General features: G+C 43.1%; 1 protein-coding gene across 8 annotated transcripts in view; it reads left to right on the top strand.

Annotated features, from left to right (window-relative positions):
- The window catches only part of MARK2 (microtubule affinity regulating kinase 2), an 87,106-nt gene that overhangs the window by 6,591 nt on the left and 54,056 nt on the right, over positions 1-26,459 (top strand). For 6 of the 8 annotated variants that reach the window (XM_075281496.1, XM_075281495.1, XM_075281493.1 and 3 more), the window contains exon 1: positions 6,048-6,476. The exons of 1 other annotated variant lie outside the window; for it this stretch is intronic. In XM_075281496.1, coding sequence (XP_075137597.1) covers positions 6,405-6,476 — 72 coding nt within the window. In that variant the 5' untranslated portion in view covers positions 6,048-6,404. Of the gene's footprint in view, positions 1-6,047; positions 6,477-22,475; positions 22,523-26,459 lie in introns of those variants that run through there. One more of the 8 variants, XM_075281494.1, reaches the window with a different exon arrangement.

The raw sequence follows: 26,459 nt of genomic DNA, 5'->3' as shown, positions 1-26,459 counted from the left end.
ACCGCTTGAAGGCTACTTGAGGTTGAAGGCTTTGTGCACAAATGGTGCTTAAGGCTATATTCACACCGCGCTTCATGTTTGACATAGACATTGGATGTATACTGCTGTATAATTGCCTTTACTTCCATTGAGAAAAAGTATACCGCTTGGTGGGGGAAAAGACGTAGTTTTATTCTTTTCAGTACAGGTAAGGGCTCGTTCACATCTGTGCCCAGGAGTCCGTTATGCAGGTTTTCTGTTTCCTGCACAAAACAGAGGCAGGAGACGGAAACCTGCAGGACTCTTTCATACCCATTCATTTGAGCGTTTTATGCTCTCCGCCTCGAAACCGGATTTTTAAACCGCACACAGAGTCGGACATGCAGTACTCTGTGTCCGGTTTAAAAAAAAACACTTTCACCACGGAGAGCATAAAACACTTACGGCCGGACTCAGCATGACGGGTTTTCGTCTTCTGCATGCAGAAGACGGAAACCTGAGAACGGAGTGCTGAACGCTGGTGTGAACCTAGCCTCACATCTCATCTTTTTCAGGAAATAGATGTTTTCTTCGGAGAAGAGTTCTGGAGCTTCTTTCCTTATAACACTGTATTGTGCTGTTCCTCTGTTAGTCCTCCTGGAAATTTATAACTAGGTGTTACCAGTCAGGTTGTGTTCTTGCCTGGCCTTAGGGCTCATTTGCAGGGCAGGGTTCATCGACAGTCTACTAGCATCCAGTTGCGGCACTGCGATCTGGATTAGACCCAAATGAATGGGCCTAGTTGAGAGTGTCTTCAGGCGGAATCATGAGGCGACTCCGCCTGAAGAATGAGCATGTCCTTTCTTTTTTTCTGGGAGCCGGTACAAACTGCTCCCGGAAAAAAAGAACTGACCGGCTCCCATTAATTTCAGTGGGAGCCGTCTTTTTGGTCAGGATTTTGAGGCGGATATGGCCTCAAAATCCTGACCAAAATACCCCATGTGAACTCAGCCTAAAACTCTGACTCCTCCATTTTTTTTCACAGCCTGACCTCTGCGCTGTTCCTGGCTCCGAACGCCCCGTGCGCCCTGCTCCTGGCTCCAACATGAATATCTTATTTTTAATCTTATTAAAAATAATCATTTTCGTTTTAAGCTGGCGTCAGTCACTTGCCCCGACTCCAGAGTCCTACTTTATATGTGAAATGGAGATGAAGATCTGGCTGACTGTTTTGCCATCACTTATCCTAGTAGGTCATGTATAAATCAGACCTGTCCAATATTGATCCCCCAGTATAGCCGCTCACTACTGGGGGTCCGCCAGCCGCCATGGGCATTATTAGATTAGCGGCAGATCTGGAGAAATGGAAGGATCCAGTGTCAGAAATCTTTCTCTGACTAGATTTTCTGACGGTCGGGTAGGTTTTCATCAGATGAATAAGGATACACCCTGATGTGACGCTAGTATGAGGTTAGGAAGTGTGCCACTTCCTCCTTTAATATGCAGTAAAACCTGTTTATCTTTAGCATTTCTGTCTGTGTGAACTCCAGGTACATATTATTCTAGTTTCCGGGGCCCGAGCTGTCAGGTTTCATGTCTTTGTGGCAGAACTTATTTGTTTTTGATGTCATATGTCCATACAAGACAAGCTGCCTTATAATATTGATGTTTCTCACATTTGTTAACTTAAGATTTATTTACGGTAACAGCCAAGTATTAATCTACGGCTCCTTTTTTTCATAAAAATAAATAAATATATCTTTCTATTGCTGTGAGTGATTGCCATTGTGGTTTTAGTTTCTTATATATTTCAGTTGAGCAACTTGTACTGAAAATTAATAGCAAATACAACACCATGGCTTTAGTGTGTGAGGAATATGGTTGTAAGGGATAACAGGGTATCCTGTGTGTGTGTGTGTGTGTGTGTGTGTGTGTGTGTGTGTGTGTGTAAAATCTGGTGTGTGTGTGGGGGGTCTAACACCCAGGACCCCCATAGATCAGCTGCTCATAGTGGCAGCAGCACTCAAGTGAATGCAGTTTCATGTGCACAGGCCGTTGAAATCTTATCAAATTTGTCATCTGGCCTGTTTGCAGCTCAGTCCTATTCAAGTGAATGAGGCTGAGCTGCAGTTACTAGTGTGGCCCCCAAGCCGCGTGCGGCGCTGTGCATAGTATTCAGTGAAGAGACCACAATCCTCATCTCAATCCTGCGGCCTTTATATGGATCGCAGGTATCAGACTCCTACCAATCAGATATTGGGGGTCTTTCCTATGGATTGTCCAGGAGTATAGGCCCATAGAAATGTAGAAGCCTGTACTCATATGTTACAAGAAGACCATTTCTCAGGATCTATAGAACAAGTCAAAAGTTTGGATACTGCCGTACTTCTCTCTGCAATTTTTTTCTTCTCTCCATTGAAGATTCACATTGAAGACATGAGAACTATGAACACAGATGGAAATCAGTAGTAAATAGAAAAAAAAAAGTGTCAAACTAAATTGTGTTTTATATTTTTGCTTTGATGACAACATTGCTTTGTCATTCATGACTTCTATATGAGTCAACAATGTAGAAAAGAAAAAAAAAATCTGAAAAGGTGTGTCCAAAGTCTTGGCTGATACTGTATATACGGGGTATTCCCGTATCCTACATTTACATGTCTATATGCCACAGGCAAGCCGTGCTAAGCTCTGTCATTCCCATTCACTTCCTCCTGTGGCACCAGCGATTTGCGGGCACTGAGATAGATGCAGGTACCAGAGGTGGATATGCCGCACCTGTTACATGGGTACCCCTTTAATGCTGGATTTACAAACCCTCTCTTTATGTTTTTACTAGGTCCATGTGCCCATATTTGGCTGCTGTTCTGACAGGCAGGTCTCTGTGTCTTCTGTCTTGGTGGCAGAGTTTGCCAGGCCCTTACTTTTAGATAACTCCTCCTTATGTACTTTGCCATTTCTGTTTAAGAACACACTGAACTAACTTTACTGAGGGCATCTGATGTTCTGTAGTTTATTCTGTTGTCGTGTCTTCATTTCCTGTTCTGGGTTTCTTACATAGCAGGTGTGAAATGGTAAAGCCTTCTGATATGTAGCTAAAGTCACCCTTTTGTTCTTAATTATAAACTTTCCACAATTAAATAGAAGTCTCTGGAAAACTCCTTTAAATTTGGCTGGTGGTTTCTTTATGCCGGACCTGGAGGTTCTGACCCCGGGTCCCTTCGCTGCCGCCTTCCACTCGGACTATTGTGTGCACACCCTGGCTACGGGCAAATAATGACTGACTGTGATCGTTGTGTCTTGAATAGATTCTCTTTTGGTGACATTGAGCTTAATGTTTTCCTCCGCTGCGAATAAACATCCCTACTGTTTCTATCTTTGGAGGTTTTGGATTGTTGCCGAAATATGTTTACCCTATTCGCATACTATGGGGGAAATGAAGATCCTCTTTAAGCAGCTGAACTGGTCGGGGCCCACTCCTACCAATCACTTATTGATGACTGAGAATAGATGAGGGAGAAAACCCCTTTGTAACGCTTTTATGTTGGATATTATTTTGGATGATTCCTAGGTCTTTGGGCCCCATGCACTCTAGTTGAACATGTAGATATGTTTTGGCCCTTTGTGTTCATATAAAACTCAGCATTTTAGAGAAAAAGAAAGTCCTCATGTTTCATCACAGAAGTAGTCTTCCTTTCCAGGGCTAGGTTCACATCTGCACATGGGCCTCTGTGATTCAGGACTCGAAGGATGGAGAGAAGACCGCTACAACAGCGGTTACCCAAGGACCCCATAGACTACCCAATTTTCGCGGTTTCTATACTGAAACCTGTGCAGAGAAAAGTCTGCAGCAGAGACCTGAGTGGATGTGAACTAGCCTAAGACAGAATATGGAAACTTACAAGGGGCCTTCTAATAAATTTTGTTTTGGTTGTCAGAGTCTCCGTTTTGTATTAAAAAAGTTGGAAAGTTGCACAATTTTTCAGCTCCAGTTTGTTTATTTCAGTAGATCCGCGCAGCGCCCTTTGTTGGATATCAAACAGTTGCTGTACTGGTTTCTCCTGTAATGTTTTACCCTGTATGGGGGGCAGGGAACTTTCATTGTAGCATTCTTTAGAACAAGAGGCGGAGGGAGCAAACAACATCCTATAGCCCTGTATGTGCTTCTTACTAATGGTCTGTCAGGCAAACGCAAAACACTAGGCCTTGTCCTGAAAGGCTGGATTGTTAGCAGAAAGTGCTTGGGTTACCCAAACGGCTCAGTCCTATTGACCCAGTGACATTTCCTAACCATTTCTAAAGTGGAAACAAACATTACTGACTTGTCTGTACTTACAACAACCATAAGGTCATTTACTTAAATATTTCTTTTGACTTGTTAGTGAATGTTCACACAGGGCCGACACTCTGCTTTTGATGCTTCTGTAAATGTTATGGATTTTACTCCTGCTACAGTGCCTGTCTGGTGGCAGAAACTTTTTCAGGCTGAATCCAAATGATGCGGAGTGTTTTTTTTTTTTTTTGTTATTTATTTTTTTGGACCCAAAGCCAAGAGAGTGGATTTAGCAGAAGTGAGAAGTAAAGAACAAACCCCACAGACTTTCCACAATATGTGGCTTCACACTAACAGTTTTTCTGTCTGAGGGGCAACACGGTGGCTCAGTGGTTAGCACTGCAGCCTTGCAGCGCTGGAGTCCTGGGTTCGAATCCCGCCTGGAACAACATCTGCAAGGAGTTTGTATGTTCTCCCCGTGTTTGTGTGGATTTCCTCCCATTCTACAAAGACATACTGATAGGAAGAAAAAAATGTACATTGTGATCCCTGTATAGGGCTCACAATCTACAAAAATAAATAAATAAATAATAATTTCTGTCTGAGTGCTGTTCATGGAAAAAAAGATTTAATAAATACGGTAAATAAAAGACCCATCATAGTGAATGGACCCATTCACACGTCCATTGTTTTTTGAGGGGCGGATCACTAAGGCTGGAGCCCCTCGGGGAGTACATGCGGCGATTCGTCTGCAGGAAAAATTGTGACGCTTTTCAATCCCATGCCCACATTGCAGTAAGAACCACAGTGTGGACAGGCAGGGATTTCCAAACACTGGTGCCTATTGTACTTACAGAAACACCGGCAGTTTCCCCAATTGTAACCTCTGCGAACTTTGTATAAAGTGCTGCAGGAAGACCCACAGCGCGTTGCCGTCATAGTCTTTCCTGCAGCGCTTTTTTGCTGCGGGACGCCCCGTGGGGCCTTGCAGTTTCATGTTTGCATGTTCTGTGAATGTGTGTATGTCAGAGAGCAGGCCGGGATAATGAAGCCTCAACACTAAGTATTTATTAGAACACTAGTGTATAGGTCCTCATTGGGATACAAAAGACAGAAAGCCCGTCTACTAAAAAAAAGTGGTTACCCACAGACCCCATAAACTATATGGGGCCCGCTGGGTTTCCTCCATGCAGGATGTTACTTTCCGACAATTTTAGACAGAATCTGTGGCCGAGTATGGAGACTCCAACGCAGTTGTGAACCTAGCCTTATACAGTAAATCTCATTCCTAACTTGCGTAGATCTCCATCTGGGCTCCTGGTATCTTAAGAGTTGTACCCGGCTTAAGGCTGGTGTATAAAATGCCAATCTTAATATATCTGCCGCAGTATCCCGTGTGTGTGTGTGTGTGTGTGTGTATATATATATATGTATATATATATATATATATATATATATATTCGGTATGTGTATATGTTTTTTTGTTTTCTGCAGTGTGCGGATAAGGTTTAATTTGCAACTTTGTATATATTCTGTAGCGGTTTATTTCCCATCAGTGATATCAGCGAGATTTTGTTGCGACCCTAGAAAGCTGCTGTATTTCTGGTTACTTGAAGCTGTCAAGTGCCTCATGTGTTGTGGGAATTGTTAGTGGGAAAGAAGATGCGGCCAGCGAGCGGTATTCCCTTTCTTTTCCCTCCCAGTTTACTCTTTGCTCTGTTGCACAAGAAGAAGCAACAGTCAGAAAGGCAAAGCTTCAGTGTCTTCTATAGGAAGAGGAGGAGCAGATCTTGCTCGGCCGAGGGGGTTGGGAAAGGAAGAATTACCTTTCTCTCACTCGAGCAGTTTAGGTTCATGAGAACTGCATCCTCTCAGCTGCTGTGCACTAGCATCGAATGCCATGATGTCAGCCCCTACCTCACCAGCTCTACCTGCCCTAGTAAGGAGGGGACAGGTCAGGCTCTCCTCCCTTGTTGCGTGATACTTCAGGGTGGTAACTTCCTGCTTTCTAGTTTAGTAAAGAGGAGAACGTGAGCGAGCAAGTAGGTGTACCCCCCCCCCCTCCACCTCCTGCCACAAAGTCTGGACTGACGGATTAAAGGGGAAAAAAAAAATTCAGACAATCTGGCTTCAGCCTTTTTATCTACATGAGACGGATTCATTAAAAATAACCATGTTAGAGGATATAGCAGCTAAGCGTCGTGACCATCCTGACTCCTGTACGAGCCCACTGCTTTCTCTCGAGGTTTGTAACCATTTATCTCTTTTACTAGACCTGTTCAGTTGCCTGATATCCTGTATTACGCTGCTTATTATTAATGTTATGGTTGTCAGTTTGTTGCTTTTGTGTTAGTCTGTAACCATTCTAACGCATACAGTAGTTAATGAAGAGTGTGTGCACATATATATATATATATATATATATATATATATATATATATATATATATATTTTATTAGTGTGTTTAGATGCGGAATGAAATATGGAAAGTGCGGTGGAAACAACCAGCATTAGCCAGGCTGATATCTCAGGGAAGTGTTTGACTCTGGATCTAGTGTCTTGTCGGCTTGTATGATCTGGTTACCGATCTATACCATTGTATGTCGGATTAATGATTAAACGCCCGCTCCGTAAGTGCTTACTAGGTTCTTCTTAAGATGACGGCTGAGATTTTCATACATACTTCTGTGCTGACTTGGTAGACGGTGTAGTTGAGCCGAGTGAACTACTTGTTGCCGGTGTAAACGCTAGCAGTAGGCCTCAAGTCAGGGTCATAGAAAAGCAAGTGCTGTCCTGCCTGGGTAAACATGGAGTAGACGGGCGCACAGATGATCGGGAATTCTCACCGCTGGACTTCTGTGGTTTTGTCATGGGAAAGGAACTGAAAAGTTGGGCCGTGTTCACGTTTGAGTTGGTCACGACCCCTGTTTTGCCTCATTGTATTAATGAATGTGCTGGATTCCTGACCTGACAGCGCCCATGACTATAAAGGGGTCTGTCAGGTCTCTATCGCGATGTCATTTTACCTTACCAAATAGTTTTTGTCCAGCATTTTTAGAAGGAATCTCCGCCGGAATTTGTAATCACTGCCTTACCCGAGAAATATTGAGAATCACTTGTATTATTTTAGAAGTAGAAATGTCTAGGATTTATTATGGGACTGGAAAGCCTTAAATTCAAACCTGAGCGTAATGTAAAAATAAATAATGACTAATCCAGATATTTCTGATTTTGCCTCATGCATTAATTGAAAGGATCAGTCATGACAGGACAGCGACTGTCAGGAAAATGCCGGTGACGCCTTCTACAAGACTGACGTAAGATAGATGGATGGCGTCATATTATACAGCTCAGTCCGGAGGTTCAGATCTAAGTGTAGTGGGATCATGGGCTATAGGGTCGCAGTAGGACGTACCATGTAGGACAATAGCTGACGGTTTCTCTTTATCTTTGTATCTGTGCTTAAACTTTAGGTAACCATTCACATTAGAGCTAGGAGTAGGTTGATGTTGGACAGCCCTGCATCAAATAATCGTCTGGTTAGAGAGATCCTATCAGCTCACCTGGTTTTTGTTTTTTCAGTAAATACCTGTGTTCTCCATGAAAGAACAATTTTGTAGCATCTTTACTTAAACCTGTGCTGCTCCTCTGTAATTCCTCCTAGAAATATAGGAAGAAATGGCCGACTGGATGTATACCTACACCGCGACCTTGTCCAGTCACTGTTGACAGTGTTCTCAAATGTGGTGTTTTTTTTTTTTTGTTTTTTTTTTCTTCCCCCTTTTTCCCCCATAAATTGGCAGGAGGCGTAACAGAGGAATGGTATAAACGGAGTCATAAGAAAAGATGGCTAATTGTTTTATTATAGAGAATGCAAGTATTTGCTAAATCGAACATGTCGGGAGAAGAGGGGGACGCTTATAACTCTCGCTTCTAGTCCCCGTATTGGTAGTTACAGTCATTCAGGGCAACCATACGTGTTCAGTGACACCAGGTAAAGGGCCAACAGTCTTCAGGAAACGTTCTTTCCATCCACTGCCCTGTGTGAACATGGCCAGGGATCCGCTGGTAAATGTGTTTGTCAGCTAATCGCAGCTTTAAGCATCATGGACACATTTCTACGGTCCTATACATACGCTCGGGTATTTTCACGGTCCAGTGTATGAGACCATGAGCTCGGGGCAAACTTCACAACAAGTCCTATTTCTGTCTTGTTTTGCAGCCCATGCTCCTTCATCTTGAATGGGGCCATGGAGTTTGCAACGAAACTAATGAAATAAGTGCTGTCTGCACTGAAAATCTGCAATATGTCCGTTTTTGTGTTTATAGGGGAGGGATTTCATCATTTTCTCTGCCAGTTTTCTGCAGCAGAGGGATAATATTGAGGTGCACACTTCGCGCAAGGGTCTTTCTTACGCCAAAAGTGAGCTACAAGCCCCAATCTGCACCAATTTATTAAAAAGTCAGAGTTTCCGTTGTGGTGCAGGGATGGCAGCCATATTTATGAAGAGATGGTGGCATCTTCATAAATCTGATTCCCTGTTTTGGATGGGCTGTTTATTAAGACTGGCGTGCATTATGTCGGTCTTAATAACTTTGCCCTATTGTGTACATGAGATTTATGAAATGATTTATAAGCTACAGTATTCTGCCAGGAATTTTTCACATGAAGGTCTACCCCTTTATTCATCTAGCCTTAGACCATAGTCTGTGTATTGAGTGTGATAGAAGTAGTCTTTAATGGGCCTTTGATCCGTAAAACGGACCAATATAGAGCAACTCTCCATTTTTATTTTTTCCTCTGCTGAGACCTGGATGAATAGCCCTGATCAGCAGGGACTTCTCAGCCAAGGGAATCCGCAGTGAGATTGAGCAGGACACTTTTTTTTGTTTTTTTCCTGCCCCCTGTTGTGATATTTGCATTCAATTAGAAACTATGGGTGGCAGATTCAGAGTGGAATCCGCTCCCAAATCCACGGCAGATTCTTCCATGTGAACATACCCTTAATCCAATGCGGACCATTTGTGGACTTACATTACGGCTGTGTAAGACCAGCCTTAGGGGCGGAATTCGCTGGAGATTCCTATGTGTTGTTATACCCTTAGGCTATGTTCACATCTGTGCGGTTTTATTTTTTTAAAACTGGACTCCAGTATAGTCAATGAGATCTGTCAGACTCTGTTCGTTACCGCTTTTTTAGCGGTCCGCCTCTCTGTTGTTCTGGTTCCATCGAAACACCAGAGCAATGGAGAGGCAACATTAGTGTGAAGCTAGTGCGAGCTGAGGTTTCAGTGTTGTAACAGCCACATGTGGATGAAGCCATGACAGCCCAAAGCCGCCAATGGTTAGTTTTTTTTCAGGTTTTTAACACCCTAAATAATCATGGGATCATTGGCGGCTTCAGGTATCTACATGTAGGTTCTGCAAAGGTTCTCAAAAGGCGCTGTACCAAAATTTTCTCTTTTCACCAGAAAGCTTGCCACGTGATGCACCCAGAAATTTGCCCCAATGTGTAAAGATGTCCATACAGCTGATTAAAGTGGATGAAAGATAACAGTGAAGTTTTGTTGAAGCTGACCAATCACACAGCACCGTTTTTCTATGAATTGTCCGGCGCTTGTGTACTTTTTTTCAACCTGCGATTTATTGGGAGGATTCATTGGACCCCTCTTCTGATAGAGATACATTGTTTATTGGCAGCACATCCCTGTGTCAATTATTTCTAGATGACATAGTGAAGTCTACCCACCTAAGCCAACATGGCACGTACCAAGAGGGTATCGGTGACATCACCTCAGGATAGATCTTCAGTTTTCCCATCTGTTGAATTTATGTCACATCCGCAGAGCATAGCTCCCGTTTCTTATAGATTCTGATTCCACCTTTCAGACCTGCACCTATTCCGTAAACAGGAGGTAGTCAGCCATAGTTTGTGTGAATAGAGAGGTGCGTCTGTGGCACTCTCCATTCACGTCTGTCTGTTTTCTGGCTTTATGTTCAGCCTTTGCAGGTCATTGTAATGCATATTTTTGGCACTATAGTAAAATATTTTTCTTTATACTATACATCTACTTTTTGCGTCAAGGAAAATCGTGGGAAAAAAATGTGTGGTCAGACTCTTAGGCTGAGGCCCCACGTTGCGGAAACGCAGCTTTTTTTTTTTGTTGCAGATTTTGTTTTTTTGAGCCAAGAGGAATGGGAAATATATAGGAAGTTCTGATACTTCTCCCTTCTGCTCAATCCATTCTGGGCTTTGGCTCAAAAAAGCAGCAAAATTGCAACAAAAAAAAGCTTCGTTTCCACAATGTGAGGCCTGAGCCTTAATGTTTAGTCCATTCTTCTGTTCCTATAATTGGAATGGGTTGCCACCTGTATCATGTACATTCAGTAAGTGACCAGTAGTGGAGGATCTGTGCAGGGTTTGTATGTTGTCTGTTACCATGGTAATGCATCGGCTTACTTAGGAGCTGTGTAGACAGAACGATAGGATATTTTTTTAATAAAGACCTATCGCAAAGTGACTTCATTTTAGACCAGTGGTTCTTAACCAGGGTTCGATCAAACCCTAGGCCATATGCATGGTTCATTTTGTGTATCAGTAAAAAAACATATACCTATGTCTTGAATTTGGGAAAAAATCATATTTGATTTATCACTAAAGAAGGGTTCGGTGAATGTGCATATGAAACTGGTGGGTTCGGTACCTCAAACAAGGTTAAGAACCACTGTTTTGGACGAATTAAAATCTTTGGTTGCAAAGGTGTTCATGGCATTTAACCAATACCCAGATATTTTTTATTTTTTATTATTTTGACTGTGTTGCACAGTATTTCTCCATGTGAAGGCGCCCTTAAATTATCATAGATGACTTATTCTGTAGTCTTTAGATGTGGGACCATGTAGTTAATAACCAGTTTGATAGAATACACATGAGGATCCCAATTACTCATACTCCGAGGGCCTCCGCTCACTTCACAGCCAGCCAGCACTGTGAAAGAAATTAAGCCATGTGGCCAACAACCGCACTGCAAAACCATGGCCCAGTCCTAGGGTGCCAGTATATGCTCACCTTTACACAGGTGGTTAGGGGCATAGACCATTAATATCAGATCAGTATGTTTGACTTCATTACCAGGCCTAGCACTGTACATTGGAGAGTGGCTGCGCCTGGTACTACACGTGAATAGGATACAAGATACAGCATCTGTGACATGGGTGGCGCTATACCTGGTAAATGATGGAGAAGCTGCAGTGCTCACCCGAGTCTCTTTGGGCCTTCACACAGCTGATCTCAGGGTTGTCTGGTGCCAAACACTCACTGTTTTGCTATTGATGGCCTGGTTGGTAAATGGTAGGGGCACGTGCAGTCAGCTGGGCTCTGCTCCCCATATTACTGTGCTTCTGCCCCTTACTAATCGGTCAGAATCTTACCCCCCAGACCCTAATCCTGCCATATGACATGTCACAAGCTTGTAAAATGGTTTGTACACTTTGAGCTCATACAGTACTATAGTGGCCCCTTATAACAATGGCAGCCTTAGGACTAGGGCCCATACACACAATGGCATTGCAGGCCACAGGTTGTGCACGTCTGTGCAGTAAAAGCCTTTTCAGACTTTTACCTTGAAGCAGGTCCTTGGTGAGCAAAGACTGAGCCGATGTGGGTGTGTATATAACCGCCTGTGACTACAATTACTGTACTACGTGCTTATCCGATTACTATTCCTGCTGCAAACCTTTCATGACAAAATGAAGATTGCATACACTCCCTTCTCTACCCTAAGCGTGCAGTCGCCTTGTATGTACCCGCACTATTGGGGGTGTTCATAAGGATAAGTTTTTGGTTATGTTTTCTTTTTGTTTTACAACTTTCTATTAAACTTTAGGTTTCATTTCCTCGTCATTTTCTGCACCTATATAATGCAATGCAATGCTATCCTCTGAACTAAAGACATTGACCAGCTGTTGTTGTGTCCTGATGGTTTGCTGCAATGTATCAGTGTAGGTACGGAGTATTGGCCTGGATTACAAGCCAATAAACCGGCCTAGTCAGCAGTGAGCCTTTACCAATCTAAGATTATGGCCTATCCTACAGATAGGTCATCAATATATTAGTCCTGGAAAAACTCTTTAAGGCTAAGGCCGCACGTTGCAGAAATGTAGGGTTTTTGGCTGCTATGGAAACAAACTACATTTTACAGTACCAGCAAAGTGAATGACACTTTAATCTCTGTGTTCGGTATGCCGTTTGGGGAGTCCGCATGGAATACTGAATGCATTGACAAGCGGTGAGCTTACAAAAGCACATGGACGCCATAGACTATAATGGGGTCCGTGTGTTTTCCACACTGTGTCCGCACGAATCATGAGGAGAGGAAAGCACTTCATGAACTACTTTCCTCTCCGCATGACTCGTGCAGAAAACACACGGACCCCATTATAGTCTATGGGGTCCATGTGCTTTCATAAGCTCGCCTCTTGTCGATGCATTCAGTATTCTGTTCGGGGGTGGTGACTCCGTGCGGACTTCCTGAATGGAATACTGAATGCAGATGTGAACCAGGCCTTAGATTGCTTAAAGAACAAAAACAACCCCCCCCCCCAGTAATTCCTCCCTATCCCATGCTACCATTTTTCTGAGGCTTCCTAGGTCCCCACAATCTCTGTATATTCACCTCCATCTTGACAGTGCTTGGTTGCAATAAAGATCTCAGAATGGCTAGCGGTGGTCTCTTATGGGCTGCAGTGGTGAGGTGTCCATGTTGAAACCTCATTGATGCTGGCCAGGATCCAGAGCTTGGTGCAGATCTGTGAGGTGTAACTTTTTCTTTTTTCCTAAGTGGTTACATTTGGATCTAAAGAAGGAGCCCATAGCTCAGGGGTAGGGAACGTACGGCTCTCCAGCTGTTGCAAAACTACAACTCCCAGCATGCATACTGGCTCTGCTGTTCTTGGAACTCCCATAGAAGTGAATAGAGCATGATGGGAGTTGTAGTTTCACAGCAGCTGGAGAGCCGAAGGTTCCCTATCCCTGCCATAGCTTAAGAAACGTATTGAAATCTACACTGTTTTCCATCATGGCGCCTCTATCTCACCAATCACCTATCGGACGTCTGTCATGTATAGTCTACTTCTCTGCTTAGTCCGGACTGTGACCCTCAACCGCAGCAGTGTCTGTGCCCGCTGTCACTGAGTCTGATCACAAACGTAATAGACATTTGTGCCTGTCCTGAGGGCGAATCTGTGGAGGCCGACGACTGCATGTGATAACCTCACACTTTAGGAACACAAAGTACCCCTGAGTCTGCATGGGTGACAGAGGAGTAACATTACAGAGCGGGTGCACAGTGTCCCTGAAGCCTAACCCGGACTGTTGCTATGTCCCAACACTGCAGTGTTAAAGGGGTGTTACAGTTTTGCCTAAAGTTATTCATTGTATATTGTGTTTCTTTTGGTTGTCAAGATCTCTGCTTGCATTCATTCTCTTCAGTTTTATTCCCTGGGGTGTAAGGAAGATGCACACTGTTACTGCAGGCAGAGGGTAGAAGAAAACCATTATCATTTTCTAATATCCGTTTAAAGGAGTTGTACCTTGAGTGACACTGTGGTTGGGGGTGATTGGAGCATTGGCACTCCTATTTATCACTGTCCTGTATGAATATAGCAATAGGACAGGGGTTGTTCCATAACTGAGAATTGTAGGGGACAACTTTGTGATTTGACCATTGGGTTCTCCACTTACCAAGGTCCCAGGGGTCCTATGAGTGGATCGCCAGGTCACACATACGTGGTCCGTTCATCCCTGTGAGATTGTTGCACTCTTTATTCTCTCTGGTATTCCCATACCATACTGTAAGGTCTTTGTGGATATCCATACGGTGGTGTGATACCTCCGACCTCTCGGTTTTCCAAGGACAATGTCTAAGGCCCTGATGTAGGTGAATGGTGAAAAAAAACTGAAATAGGCGCACAAAATGAGTAGATTGAAGTATAGCTAAAAAGTAAATTTCCCCGTAAACTTTAAAAGCGAGAGAGAATGTATATATGATGCAAGACACTGAAATGTGTGTGAGCACGTGAGAGCGGAATGGAAGTCTCAGGTCAGTTCAGAGATCTCTGCGATGTTTTCAATGTCTTATTTTATCTGTCTAAACCAGATGTGAAGGAAGGACCAAGTGTACATATGGCAAATCAGATGCAGATTTTTAGCATATATTCTGAACCTAAGTCCAGGACTAAAGTCCAATATGAGGTCCATATAGGGTCCACTTTTTTTTTTTTTTCTTATGTGGAGGAATTTTACCATGAACCGTAATATGCCTATCCCATTATTATTTGTTCTTCTCCTCAGACTCCAGGAAGTAACACAATAGTGAAAGACACAAGTCTGTAAAGCGCTGTGGAATATGTTGGCGCTATATATAAGTAAGCAAAAACAAATAACATGCGGTTTCAGTGGAACTAGTATGTGCAAAGAACAAAAGCCAACTTTCTTTTTTTTTTTTTCTTTTTTTGCATTGTGTTTTCTCTTTGTTTACAACTTGCCACCTACCCACAGAACAGGTGAGAAGTCCATCCACTTGGTCCCCCACTGATCACAGGGGGTCAGTGTTCCCCATTTGAATTAAGCAGTAGAGCTGCATGCACACTACCTTCTCCAGCAGCCCCATAGAGATTGTATGGAGCATCAGAGTGTGTGCTCGCCCATTGCTCTTCTACCACTGGCTTATGTTCCTAACCAAAGTTAGGGTTACATGAGGCCTGTGATGGCGATGGTCATTGGGGTCCCATTACAACCTTACATGACCATGGCATTGCTGTTGCAAAAAATCCAACTCTATTAGTCTGATTTATGACTTTTGGTTGGAAATCATATACAACTTTGCCATTGTGGAAAGCAGCGCAAGTTGGTTGCAACTATGACTTGCTGGTCAGATGTTTCCAGTATTGCGGTTTTATTACAGTTGGGGGACAGCAAGTTACATAATGGTTTTGGTCCCCCAACTTGTGAGAACTTGTTGTGAGAAGCACATCGCCTATAGCCCTATCCTAAAGGCTATAGGACCCACAAAGTGGCTGAAAATTTTCTTAGCAGTTAGATCAATGGAAATAACTGTAGCAGTGCCCTGACCTATATACTGCCCACAACCAGTATATAATGCATAGATCACCACACACATGGGACTATGTATTAAACCAGTTTATAGAAAATGGCAGCATCAAATCTGATCCTTGCTTTTATTTTCTGACATTCCCTGGTAGACTCAGATTATCTATAAGGGCTAGTTCACGGGGGGGGGGGGGGGATTTTGGCACTGAGAGTGACACAGGGAGCTGCGTCACTCTCGGGTCAAAACCCGCCTGCCACAACTGTCGCAGTTGCGGCTTCTTCCTCCAGAGTCGGCTGAAATGAATCTGCCTGAACAAGCCGTGGAATCCGCCTGAAGAAAGGGCAGCTCGCTTCTTCTTTTCCACTAGCAACAACATGCTGCTGGCGGAAAAAAGAATGCTAGTGGTCTCCATAGACCACCATCATGAGGGGGCGGATTATGACGTGGATTATGCGCCATAATCCGCCCCCTCTGTGCCCGTGTGAACGGGCCCTAAAACTTCTATTAAAGGCATCATATTTTATATAGGACCAGCTCCCTCTGTGATGCCAATGACTTTTTGTGTTGCATCTCTCATATGAATGATCACCACTGTATGTCGCCTATAGTGCTCCAGTCGTTGTGCACTTGACTTGTGGCCATTTTGACCTTTGAGTTACAGAAGTAATTGGAGAAAGGACCCACGGTATATAAGATTGCAGTACAACACTGGCGCACAAACCAAGCCTTTTGGAGTGTGTAGATTTTAGGATAGAAGCGCAGCATAGGTTACTTTTTTTTTTTTTTTTTTTTTCTTTAAAAATTCTTTGTAATAAACAGTAGTGGATCCCAAACAGAAGAAAAGTTTATAGCTTTACAAACAACAAAACTATGGGGGAATTTTATTTGTGTGCTATAGATTCGCCACAGCTATTCCCACCGACACCAGTATTCTGGCATGGAGGGAATCAGAATATTTTGGAAGTTTCCCAAAAGAAGCAGTAATAATTTATTTATTATTATTATTATTATTATATATATATATTTATTTATTTTTTTTGTTGCACCATCTGAAAACAAAAATGACTTTTGGAAAGTGCTGTGCAGTATACGGATGGAGTATACGGCCTTTTGCAAGTAAGTTAGTGCTGTCATACCGTACTTGGTGTGGCGTCGGCTGCCTGTGATACTTTCATTCTCGGTGCACAGAGTACTGACATGGGTGAAGCCACATGAAAGAGCCCGATATCTACATGTGGCCTCTGATGATTCACAGGCTGGGACACCCTGCTATATACTTCTCCATTTTATCCAGAAGTAATTATGTGACCTATTGGTTGTCCTTTAGTCCAGGAGAACATCACGGTGTCCGTTATCAGGCTCGCTATGTCCTAGAAACATTTTGTGGTTATAAACTTCAATTACTACTAAAGTAATAGGGTACTAGACTTTGTATAGTCCGTACAATGATGGTCTCGATTAGGTCAGGCTTTCCTAACCCCTGGTAGTCAGCCATCAACTCAGCAGGAGCCCGTGTGTGGCTGTTGTAGGGTAAATGTAATATTATATGGGGGAGGGGGGATTCTTAATTGGTGGAACAATTTGGTGTTTTAAATCGTCCTGTCCAATAATATTCACCGTCTTGTAAACAATTACAATTAGTTTGCTCAGCTCGTGCTGCTTCTTTGTAATACCATCTTTGTTCTGGTCCTCCGTTGTGTCATGTGACCAGCAGTCAGACCCTCCATTAATAGATATCAGACAGTCACATGATACTGTTGGTGCAGGACACTGAAATTTACAGCATCATGGTGCTGTAAGTCCAGGTCACAGGAGCTATGACTGGGTCGGGAATTGTGTCTGTCTCACAGGTCATGCGGCATTTATTTATAATTTGGCTGATGAACTGCACGGGTTTAGGGTTTGCTTTGTGGGTTTTTTTGTTTTTTGTTTTCCTGAAAAGAGAAATTGCCTGAGAAATTTTCCATCTACGTATACATGTCACTCGATACAGCAATTCAAATAGTGTACAAAATCCTGTCTGAGCAGTGGCCGCCTAGTTCCTGTGGTTTTTCTAACCCTAGCAGGTGTATGTATAAATGTACAGCACATCTGTCTGATATCTGTGTGTTTTATACACATACTTTGCTTTTTCTACACTTTACCTCTTTGCTATAATGGACTGTCGTTGTCTTTCAATGAATGACCTCTGCATTTAGCTTGAACATCAGTCTTTGGCATCAGAATATCTAAGCGCTGCGCTCCCTCTATTCTTATACTTGTATGTAGGCCCAAAAATATCTGAGCCGTGGGAGGAAGTGATTCAGACCAAGCTGTACAACACGTTTGGTGCAATCTCATGGTTAGCAGGAGATTAAGGGAAATCATTTCTTGCTGAGAATCTTACAAAATTTTTTTTTTTTTTGTATTGCGCACCAGGTTTCAGGTTGGTCTACAAGGATCAGCAACTAAGGATTCCTGTACGAATCTTGTGCTGTTCCTTGCATCCTGGTGATGGCTTTGACACTTCGAGTCTATTGATTGTATTGCAGAAGAAATGTCTTGAGGTGCCTTTGGCAGAAGAGCTGTAAAAAACAGCAGACCAAATTTCGGTGCTATACAGTATGTGTAACCCAATGTAGCGCTGCTGGGCTAGTATATAGCGTTAAGGATATACACTTCTAATATATCGCCATTATGTGCACACCTGAATGTGATGCTTATTTTTAGTTGCATATTCTGGTTTTGGTGCAAATATCACCCTGCGCCTTGCTAAGTCCACGTGAGGTTGAGGCTGCACATTGTGGAAAATCTGTGGCTTTTATTTCAGATTTATTTTTATTTATTTTTTTTGAGCCAAAACTGGCTTTAAAAGGGAATAGGAAATACATAGGAAGCGCTTATGTTTCTTACTTCTGCTCAATTCACTCCTGGCTTTGACTAAAAAAAAACATAGGAAAATCCACAACAAAAACGCAGCTTTCCTGCAACGTGGAACCTCAGCCTAAAGAGTTGAAATGTGTGCTAAACTCAAAATTTAATATTGGGGTTGTTGGGATCAACAATAAAGGGTTGGTGCTGTGACATTATTAAAGGGGCTCTATCATTGGGAAAAGTCATTTTTAACTAATCACATCTTTGCATAGGCTTTAGAAAGTCTATTCCACAACTACCTTTAGTATGTAAATTGCATCAGTGGTTTCTGAATAAGTCAGTTTTTATTCATATGCTAATTAGACGGGGTGCACGATGTATCGTGCACCCCCTTTGCTATTGTTTCCTATGGGTGTATACAGCACAGGCTGCTGCTGCTGATGACTCAGCTTCCTGTTTGCACACACACATAGGAGATAATAGCAGCGACGAGTGCTGCTGGGAACTTCCTGTGCTGGCTGGAAGCTCATTAGCATATGAATAAAAATGGACTTATTCAGAAACCGCTGAGGCAATTCACATACTAAAGGTAGGTGTGGAATAGACTTTCTAAAGCCTATGCAAGGATGTGATTAGTTAAAAATGACTTTTTCCAATGATAGAGCCCCTTTAATAAAATATGAAATACAATATTATAAAATGTAGATATTTATTTAGAATTCGTATTTCTATTGTATAATACATTAATCTAAGGCCTGGTTCACATTCACGTTTTTTTTTTTAAACCAGACACAAAGTCCTGCATATCTGAAAAAACAAAAAAAAACTGTTTTGTTTCAGAGACCAGAAGACGCTCACGGCCGGAGACTTTTCAAGCCCATTCAAATGAATGGGTTTGAAAAATGTCTGCAGGTTTCCGTCTCCTGTCCAGTTTCAGGCAGGAAACAGAAACCTGCATAGCGGAGGCCGGGACATAGATGTGAACCCGGCCTTAGGAAGGGCACACAAAGGGTATACAGAGAGAGCGCCAGTAAGTCAGTAAACCATCAATTGTGAATGTAACCCTAACCATTTTATAAGATTGTGATTTGCTTCGGCTGCCCTGAAAATAAGCCATATCCCTTTTTTTTCGAAAAAAAAAAAAATGAAAAAACGGGACCCTGTCTTATTTTCGGAGAAACACAGTAATAAGTTCTGTGTAGCAGAACAAGGATGAAAACTGCAGTGACATAGATTTCAGCAAAAGTACAAGTTCACCTTCCAGGAACCTGCAAATATGTCGGGGAGTTATTAGAGAACTTGCTCTCAGGTGGAAGGGAGTTCTTAGATAAGACTCTGTTCACACAACATCTAGGTTTTAGTTAAAGGGATTCTATCATTAGAATCCCATATTTTTCTACTAAAACTTGCCTTAAGAAAGGCTATTCGTCTCCTACGTTTAGAAGTCTTCTCCGCGCCGCCGTTCCGGTGATTTTCCCGATTTCCTGTGTATGCAAATGAGTCTCCAGACAGCTCAGTCTAATAATCTATGGCTAAACCACGGACAGCTCTAACCGCTTTATAAATGGCCGACAGCTATGGTCAGCTAGAAGCTATAAAGACCCTCCAATTCTGTAAAAAGCCAGTGATTGAATCCCTATGACAGTAAATCTACCACAGACTATACTTGTAATTAATTATACAGTATTAATAATTGCATAAAATAATTACCCTTTCCCCCCCTCCCTTCCTAGAACCAACCCTGACTCCACAGCCCTGCCTGGCAGTCAGTCTCCCGCTTATCTAAGATTAGATTTCCTATCACCAGGATAAGATACCTTTGCAGAAGATCCCCAGAATATCATAAAGATACGGTCAGCAAATGAATGAACGTGAGATCACTAACGCTGGGTTCACACTAGCGTTCGATCTCCGTTTTCAGATTTCCGTCTTCTGCATGCAGAAGACGGAAACTTGTCATGCCGAGTCCGGCCATGAGCGCCGGTGAGCGTTTTATGCGTTCCGCTGCGAAACTGTTTTTTTTTTTTTTTTTTTTCTTTTTTTCTTTAAACCGGACACAGAGTACTGCATGTCCGACTCTTGTGTCCGGTTTTAAAAAAAAAAACAAAACACATTTCGCCACGGAGCACATAAAACGCTCACCATCGCACACGGCCGGAGACTTTTCAAGCCCATTCAAATGAATGGGCTTGAAACATTCCAGCAGGTTTCCGTCTCCTGCCTCTGTTTTGTGCAGGAAACGGAAACCTGCAGAGCGGAGTCCCGGGCGCAGATGTGAACAAGCCCTTACCCGAGTCCTGCTACCTCTTCAAGGAGCTGATCCGTGGGAGTGCTGGTTGTTGGCCGAAAAAGCTTCTGGGCCAACTGGGATCTCTTGTATGGCCAGACGAAGGCTAGTTCTTACTTGACCTTGCGACAGTCTCAAGAGATCGAGCCTAGTTATACACTGTCTACCAATAAGTATTTGGACACCTGTGGTAGAATAGAAAAACATTTATTCATATTCAATAATTGGTAGAGCCTCCACGAACGGCAATTACAGCCACAACCCTCTGGGGCATGCTTGCCACAAGTCCTTGTATGACGGCTGGTGGTATTTTATTCCATTTGGCTTGGAGCGGACAGGTAAGTTATTTCACCAATTTTGGACGGCTGCTGCACCCCTTTGTTCGGCGATCCAATTCGATAGGGTTCAAGTCTGGGCTCTGGGCAGTCTAGTCTAGTCTGGTCAGATTTCTGATGGGATTGTGTAGGATTTTTTTACATGAAAACCTTAAGTGAATAGGACTCCTTAGCAGCTTCTTGGCCATTCTGTAGACCGTATGATGTACCTGGAGCCTGTCCCTTTGCTTTTGCTTCTATTTTTCTTGAGCAGGAAATACGAAGTTGACTCACTAGAGTGATATGTAATGCGTCTGACTAGTAGACAAGTCGCTGTATAATGAGGGCTTTACATGTGATACGTCACTCACTTGTGCTTAAGAAATGACTATTGTTCTTTTCTTAGAAGAGATTGCAGCCGTCTCTAGCTTGGATTTAAGTCATATGGTCAAGACTGATTTACTTCATGGCTGTTTGTGTGGTGCAGGGAGGTGCCAGGGGTTGTGGTACAACAACACGCAGGGCACTCACCTCTATATACCCTTGTCTTATGGCTAAGAAAATGAGGATTTTTAGAGTTCAGGCTGGATGTTCTCCATTATTTTTTGTGTGTGTATGTATATATTTTTATGTCCACTCTGTGTTCCCTTTTCACTTCTTTGTCTCAAGGTCTATGAGTGGATATGTGTCCTTTTAGGTCTCTAGGTCTCTCACCCCCTGTATAACCCCCTGGCACCTCGTATGAGCAGAAATGAGCTATCTGGCATTGCCAAAGCTAGTAAAGTGTGTGTGTGTGGGGGGGGGGGAGTTGGAGTCGAGGGTGAGAGTATGGGGGGGGGGGGTTGGAGTCGAGGGGGGCAGTATGGGGGGGGGGGTTTGGAGTCGAGGAGGAGAGTATGGGGGGGTGGGATGGCTGATTTGGGGTATAACAGTCCGTGGAGTCTTGTCTTCCTCTTAGTTGGTGACCACTATATGGGGAGGTAGGGTGAGGCGGGTGGTTTGGGGTATAACAGTCTGTGGAGTCTTCACCTTTTGGAGAGGGCCTCCAATGGACTACACCCGTGTCAGCTCACTGAATAAACTATATACATGTTTTTTTTTCCCCTACCAAATAACCATTTTTGGAATAAATTGGGCTTTGTATGTTTTCTTGCTTATTTGGACATTGTCCCCATTGCTGTCCTGTAGTGATGGCTCCCACTATGTCTCCTTATTATAGATTAGAGTGCTGGGCTTCCATCTCTCCACGTAGTATTCAGACAGGTAACTCAGTCTTCCCGATTCTTCCCTCTCCCACATATCCAACAGGGGGAAAAAGCACAGCTGGGCGGACTCCTAAATAGCAGTCACGTACAGAGCCTGACTGACCCCATTGGGTTCATTGGGGTTTTGAAATTGAAAGCATCGGACAAACAAGCAACGCGCGCACTCCGCGCAGGATCATTTCAGGTGGACACGACAGCGCAAGTGTGAATATAGCCTAATGTATACAGCCTTCACCATAGGTGGGCGGGCGGCCGGCCTGGTCAGTCTCATCTCCTGTGACTCCAGTAATCTAAAGGTTTTGTTTGTGTTACTAAGCTGTACGGAGGGGAGGGGAGGGGTGGAGGATTACTGTTCAAACACACAGTAACACCCGGCTCTGCCCTCTTACCTGTTTTGTGTACACTAAGAATACTTCCGCAAACTGCTCTGTCTGGCCGTTGTGCCTCTTCTTTCCTACAGGTAGGGCGGGATAATTGCATTGTTATTATTATCATTATTAGCTATATGAAAGTATTGAGTGATGAATATCTTTGGTGACATAGGAAGGTTAATTTTAGCTGGTAATTATCGACGCGATATTTCTGTGGTTACCAAGTAATGATGTCAAGTTCTGTTCACAGAAGTGGAATAGAGAGCGCCTAGGAATATGGATCACAGCCTGGTTATGTGATTCTCCATGTGTACGGTATGTTTTTATACCTTACATGAAGGATTTGCGGTTGTATTATTTAGGCAGGGCTCAATTCTAGTTCTTTTGACACAGATTGTGGTGCAGAAAACGCATCAGAACGGAAAATTCCTCAAATCTGCTTCCCATTAATGGCAATGACAGTCTGTGACAGGCACTTTGCTTTTTTTATTGAATGGGGATAATCCAGAATTCTGTAAACGGCAGAAAGTGAGGCTCATCCTCCTGCAGCTATTGTGGGATCCGCTGTGTGAATATATCCGTAGTATACGTACACCCATAGGAGCCGGTGCTTCTCCATGCTGGTGTAGACGTCCTTTATACCAGGAGTCTGGCGTCATTGATGATGAATTTGATGGGGCTGGTGGCCCTGTCCCCAACGCACCCACGCTTTATAGAAAGTGGTGTGAGGGTGCAACACACAAAAAGTCGCAATTATTGCACATAGATTTTCACTTGCACTAAAGATGGTGCAACTCTTGAATTTTTGTGTACCAAATCCACATCTAAAAAAACCCTCCCTCGTAACAGTCCCATCGATTTCAATAGATTCAGGGAAAAAAAACAGAAGAAACCGCACCGAGCTGCATAGTGAAGCACGTCAAGGTGAAAGAAGTATTCACAATAAGTGCATTAATAGTTCACAACTACCTGAAGAACAATAGAACCATTTAAACTGGGGGTTCCTCTCTGTACGTGGGGAGCAGCCGGGTCTGGACACCCTAAGGTGTTAGAAGATCAGTACCAGGACAATGAAAAGACCCCACAGGAACACTTGACAAAGGGGTGTTGACCCTGAAACAGATGTTTTGTGTTTGTGACCTGAAAAAATTAGAATTTGCACTGCCATCCTGTGAGAGCGCGGTTCTTGATGATTCCTGTGGGATCTCTTCGTTGTCCTAGTACTGATCGATTTCAGTAGAATTCTGTATTTGGATTTGAAGATCCTCGGGGTGGTAAAAAAAATTAGATTCCGGCTTTGTGAGGATCCATTCCTGTAACAGAGTGATGTCACATCTTGGGGTATACAATGTAAACCATTAGTGGCACAGTATGGAAAAAGAAAATCATCGCAGAGCTGCAAAATATTTTGATCCAGGAATTTGGCTCTTTATTCAAATAAGCCAAATACTAGTGTTAATGTAGGACTAGAACAAGGGAACGGCTGACCGCTTAATAGCAAAGTAGACCCCATTGACTATAAACCCCATTGTTTGCGGATTTCATGCAGGCTTTGAGTCTGGGTCTTATATAGAGACTCCATTGCAGTTGTGAACGTGGCCTTAATGATTCTCCTTATAGTTTGGGAACAGATGTTAATACAAATATTTTGTCCTCCCCATGTGTCGTGTACTTTACGTCTCACTGTGTTTTTGGCATAAACTGCTCCATTGTTCAGTGTGAGTTTAGACAATATACTGATCATGTTGATCTAGCTCCATATTGGGCCCTCATGATTGGATAGGACCAATGGTGCAGTATTCTCACCTCCTATCGCTCCTGGAAATCAGAATGACATCCGATTCTAGTCCCTGGGTTGCACTTCCTAAAAGCGTAGCATGTGAAACTGTCATGGCAGTACTCTACTTCTTGTATGAACTGGCAAACCAAGGCAATAAAGGAAGGCTGGGGCTGAAGAGGGGTCAGTGATCAGGAATAGAAGCTCCTAAAAGCCTTCATTCATGATATACACTCATTGGCTGCACTTGTGTCCTTTTCGCCGTATGGGGTCCAAACCCTTATTTTACCCCCAGTGCAGACTGAATTTGTGCCCTTTTTACATTGGCAACACATTATGCTGTAGATGGAGCATTACAGATGTGACAACCTGATGGACAGCCATATGCGGAGAGCCTCTCCTTTTAGTACACATTGGCCCTGTATGTGTTTGCTGTATAGGAAAGCGTAGCTCGCTGTTTGGATCTATGTACTAATATATAATGTAATATTACACTTTATTTGTATAGTACCAACATATTCCACAGCACTTTACAAAATGTAGGGTTTGCATACAGACAAAAAGCCACATTACAGGGAAATAGCCATTTGACACAATAATAATACATTTTATTTATATAGCGCCAACATATTCTGCAGCGCTGTACAATTTGCAGAGTTCAAATACAGAAGGATACATAACAAAGAACGTCATTTCACACAATGGGACTGAGGGCCCTGCTCGCAAGAGCTTACAATCTATGAGGTAGAGGGGTGACACAAGAAGTAGCAGGGGCGGCGTTGCTTATACAGTATTCAGACAATTTTGTAATAGAGGTTACTGTCATTACACAAACAAAACTTTATGAGCCCTCACTAGTGGTGTCCTGTAACATGTGGATGGAGCTTGGATAGATAAAGTTAGCCTGAAAAGACATCATATCATGTGGGGTAATGTGGGAGCGGGAACAGAAGAAGGTTAAATTTTGGGGATTCTAATTTTAGTACGGAAGGGTTTATGTTAGAAATTGTGATAGTCCTGTCTGATAAGATGCGTCTTTAGTTTGCGTTTGAAGCTGTAGAAATTGGGAGTTAATCTGATTGTCCGGGGTAGAGTATTCCAGAGAAGTGGTGCAGCTCGGGAGAAGTCTTGTATACGAGCGTGGGAGGGTCTGATAATAGAGGATGTAAGTGTTAGGTCATTGAGTGAGCGGAGAACACGGGATTGAGATGGGATGGGATTGGGAGTCCTGAAAGGAAATTGGAGCAAAGCTTGATCACATCTGTAGGGGGTGCAGCGCTCAGCTCCTCCATTTCAGCAATTCCTTGGGATCGTCACCAATGCCCCACTGATCTGGGATTATGGCACGAGGTTCCCTTTGTGACCAGAGACATTGCTGAGACTGTCACAGATGTTGCTGACTCCCATTTTATTTGGGCAGCCCAGCCTGTCTTTCTGGTGTAGCCGGACATGGAGTTTGTCTCCGAACTGTGTACATGTTAGAAAACCGGTTGTGCGCCTGCCCCGGTAAACTCCTGTTCTTTTTATTCCCCTTATATTAGCTTTACCATGTACAAGACCCGTGTTGCAAGCTGGCCTTCCTGTGAGCCATTGTGGTGAATTGCTTGATCTGCCATACATCACTGTAACTATTCCTTTTACTGCCAAGTCTCTATATCTCCAATATACTGTGGATCTGTGCTCTGAATATCCCTGGCACCAGCTCGTGCTCAGGGCAGTGCCATCATAGTCATTTTCCAATTTTTACTTCCTTTACTATTAGGGGCAACCGTGTATATGCAATATGTACCACCGGCTGTTCTTCATTTCTCTATCATGTCAGCTGCTGTGTGTGTGTGTGTGTGTGTGTGTGTGTATATGTATGTGTGTGTGTATGTATATATATATATATATATATATATATATATATATATATATATATATATATATATATAGGTATATATAGACACTGCCTCTCTATACTGTAATGTGGCAGCAGGTACTGTATATTGACTATATGGATATCTGCCAATTGGTTAAGGGCTAGTTCACACGGAGCTTCCCGCATCAAAATCAGGACTAAAATACGCGGTCACTAGCCCTTAATGGTGTCTGCACTCTTGCTGCCCACCACCACAGAGTTAGTTCTCATATATTAGTGTGGGATCTGATAGATGGGAACCCTACAGATCATGAGAATAGTGTTCCTGTGCTCCATCCTCCCATAGGAGTATATCCTTGTGTTTAGTAGAGGACAGCGGCCCCGCCGG

This window comes from Leptodactylus fuscus, chromosome 7 (genome assembly GCF_031893055.1).
Source record: "Leptodactylus fuscus isolate aLepFus1 chromosome 7, aLepFus1.hap2, whole genome shotgun sequence".
NCBI classification, from domain to species: domain Eukaryota; kingdom Metazoa; phylum Chordata; class Amphibia; order Anura; family Leptodactylidae; genus Leptodactylus; species Leptodactylus fuscus.
Note: the sequence above shows the minus strand (reverse complement) of the source record. Positions and strands in the feature narration are given on the sequence as shown.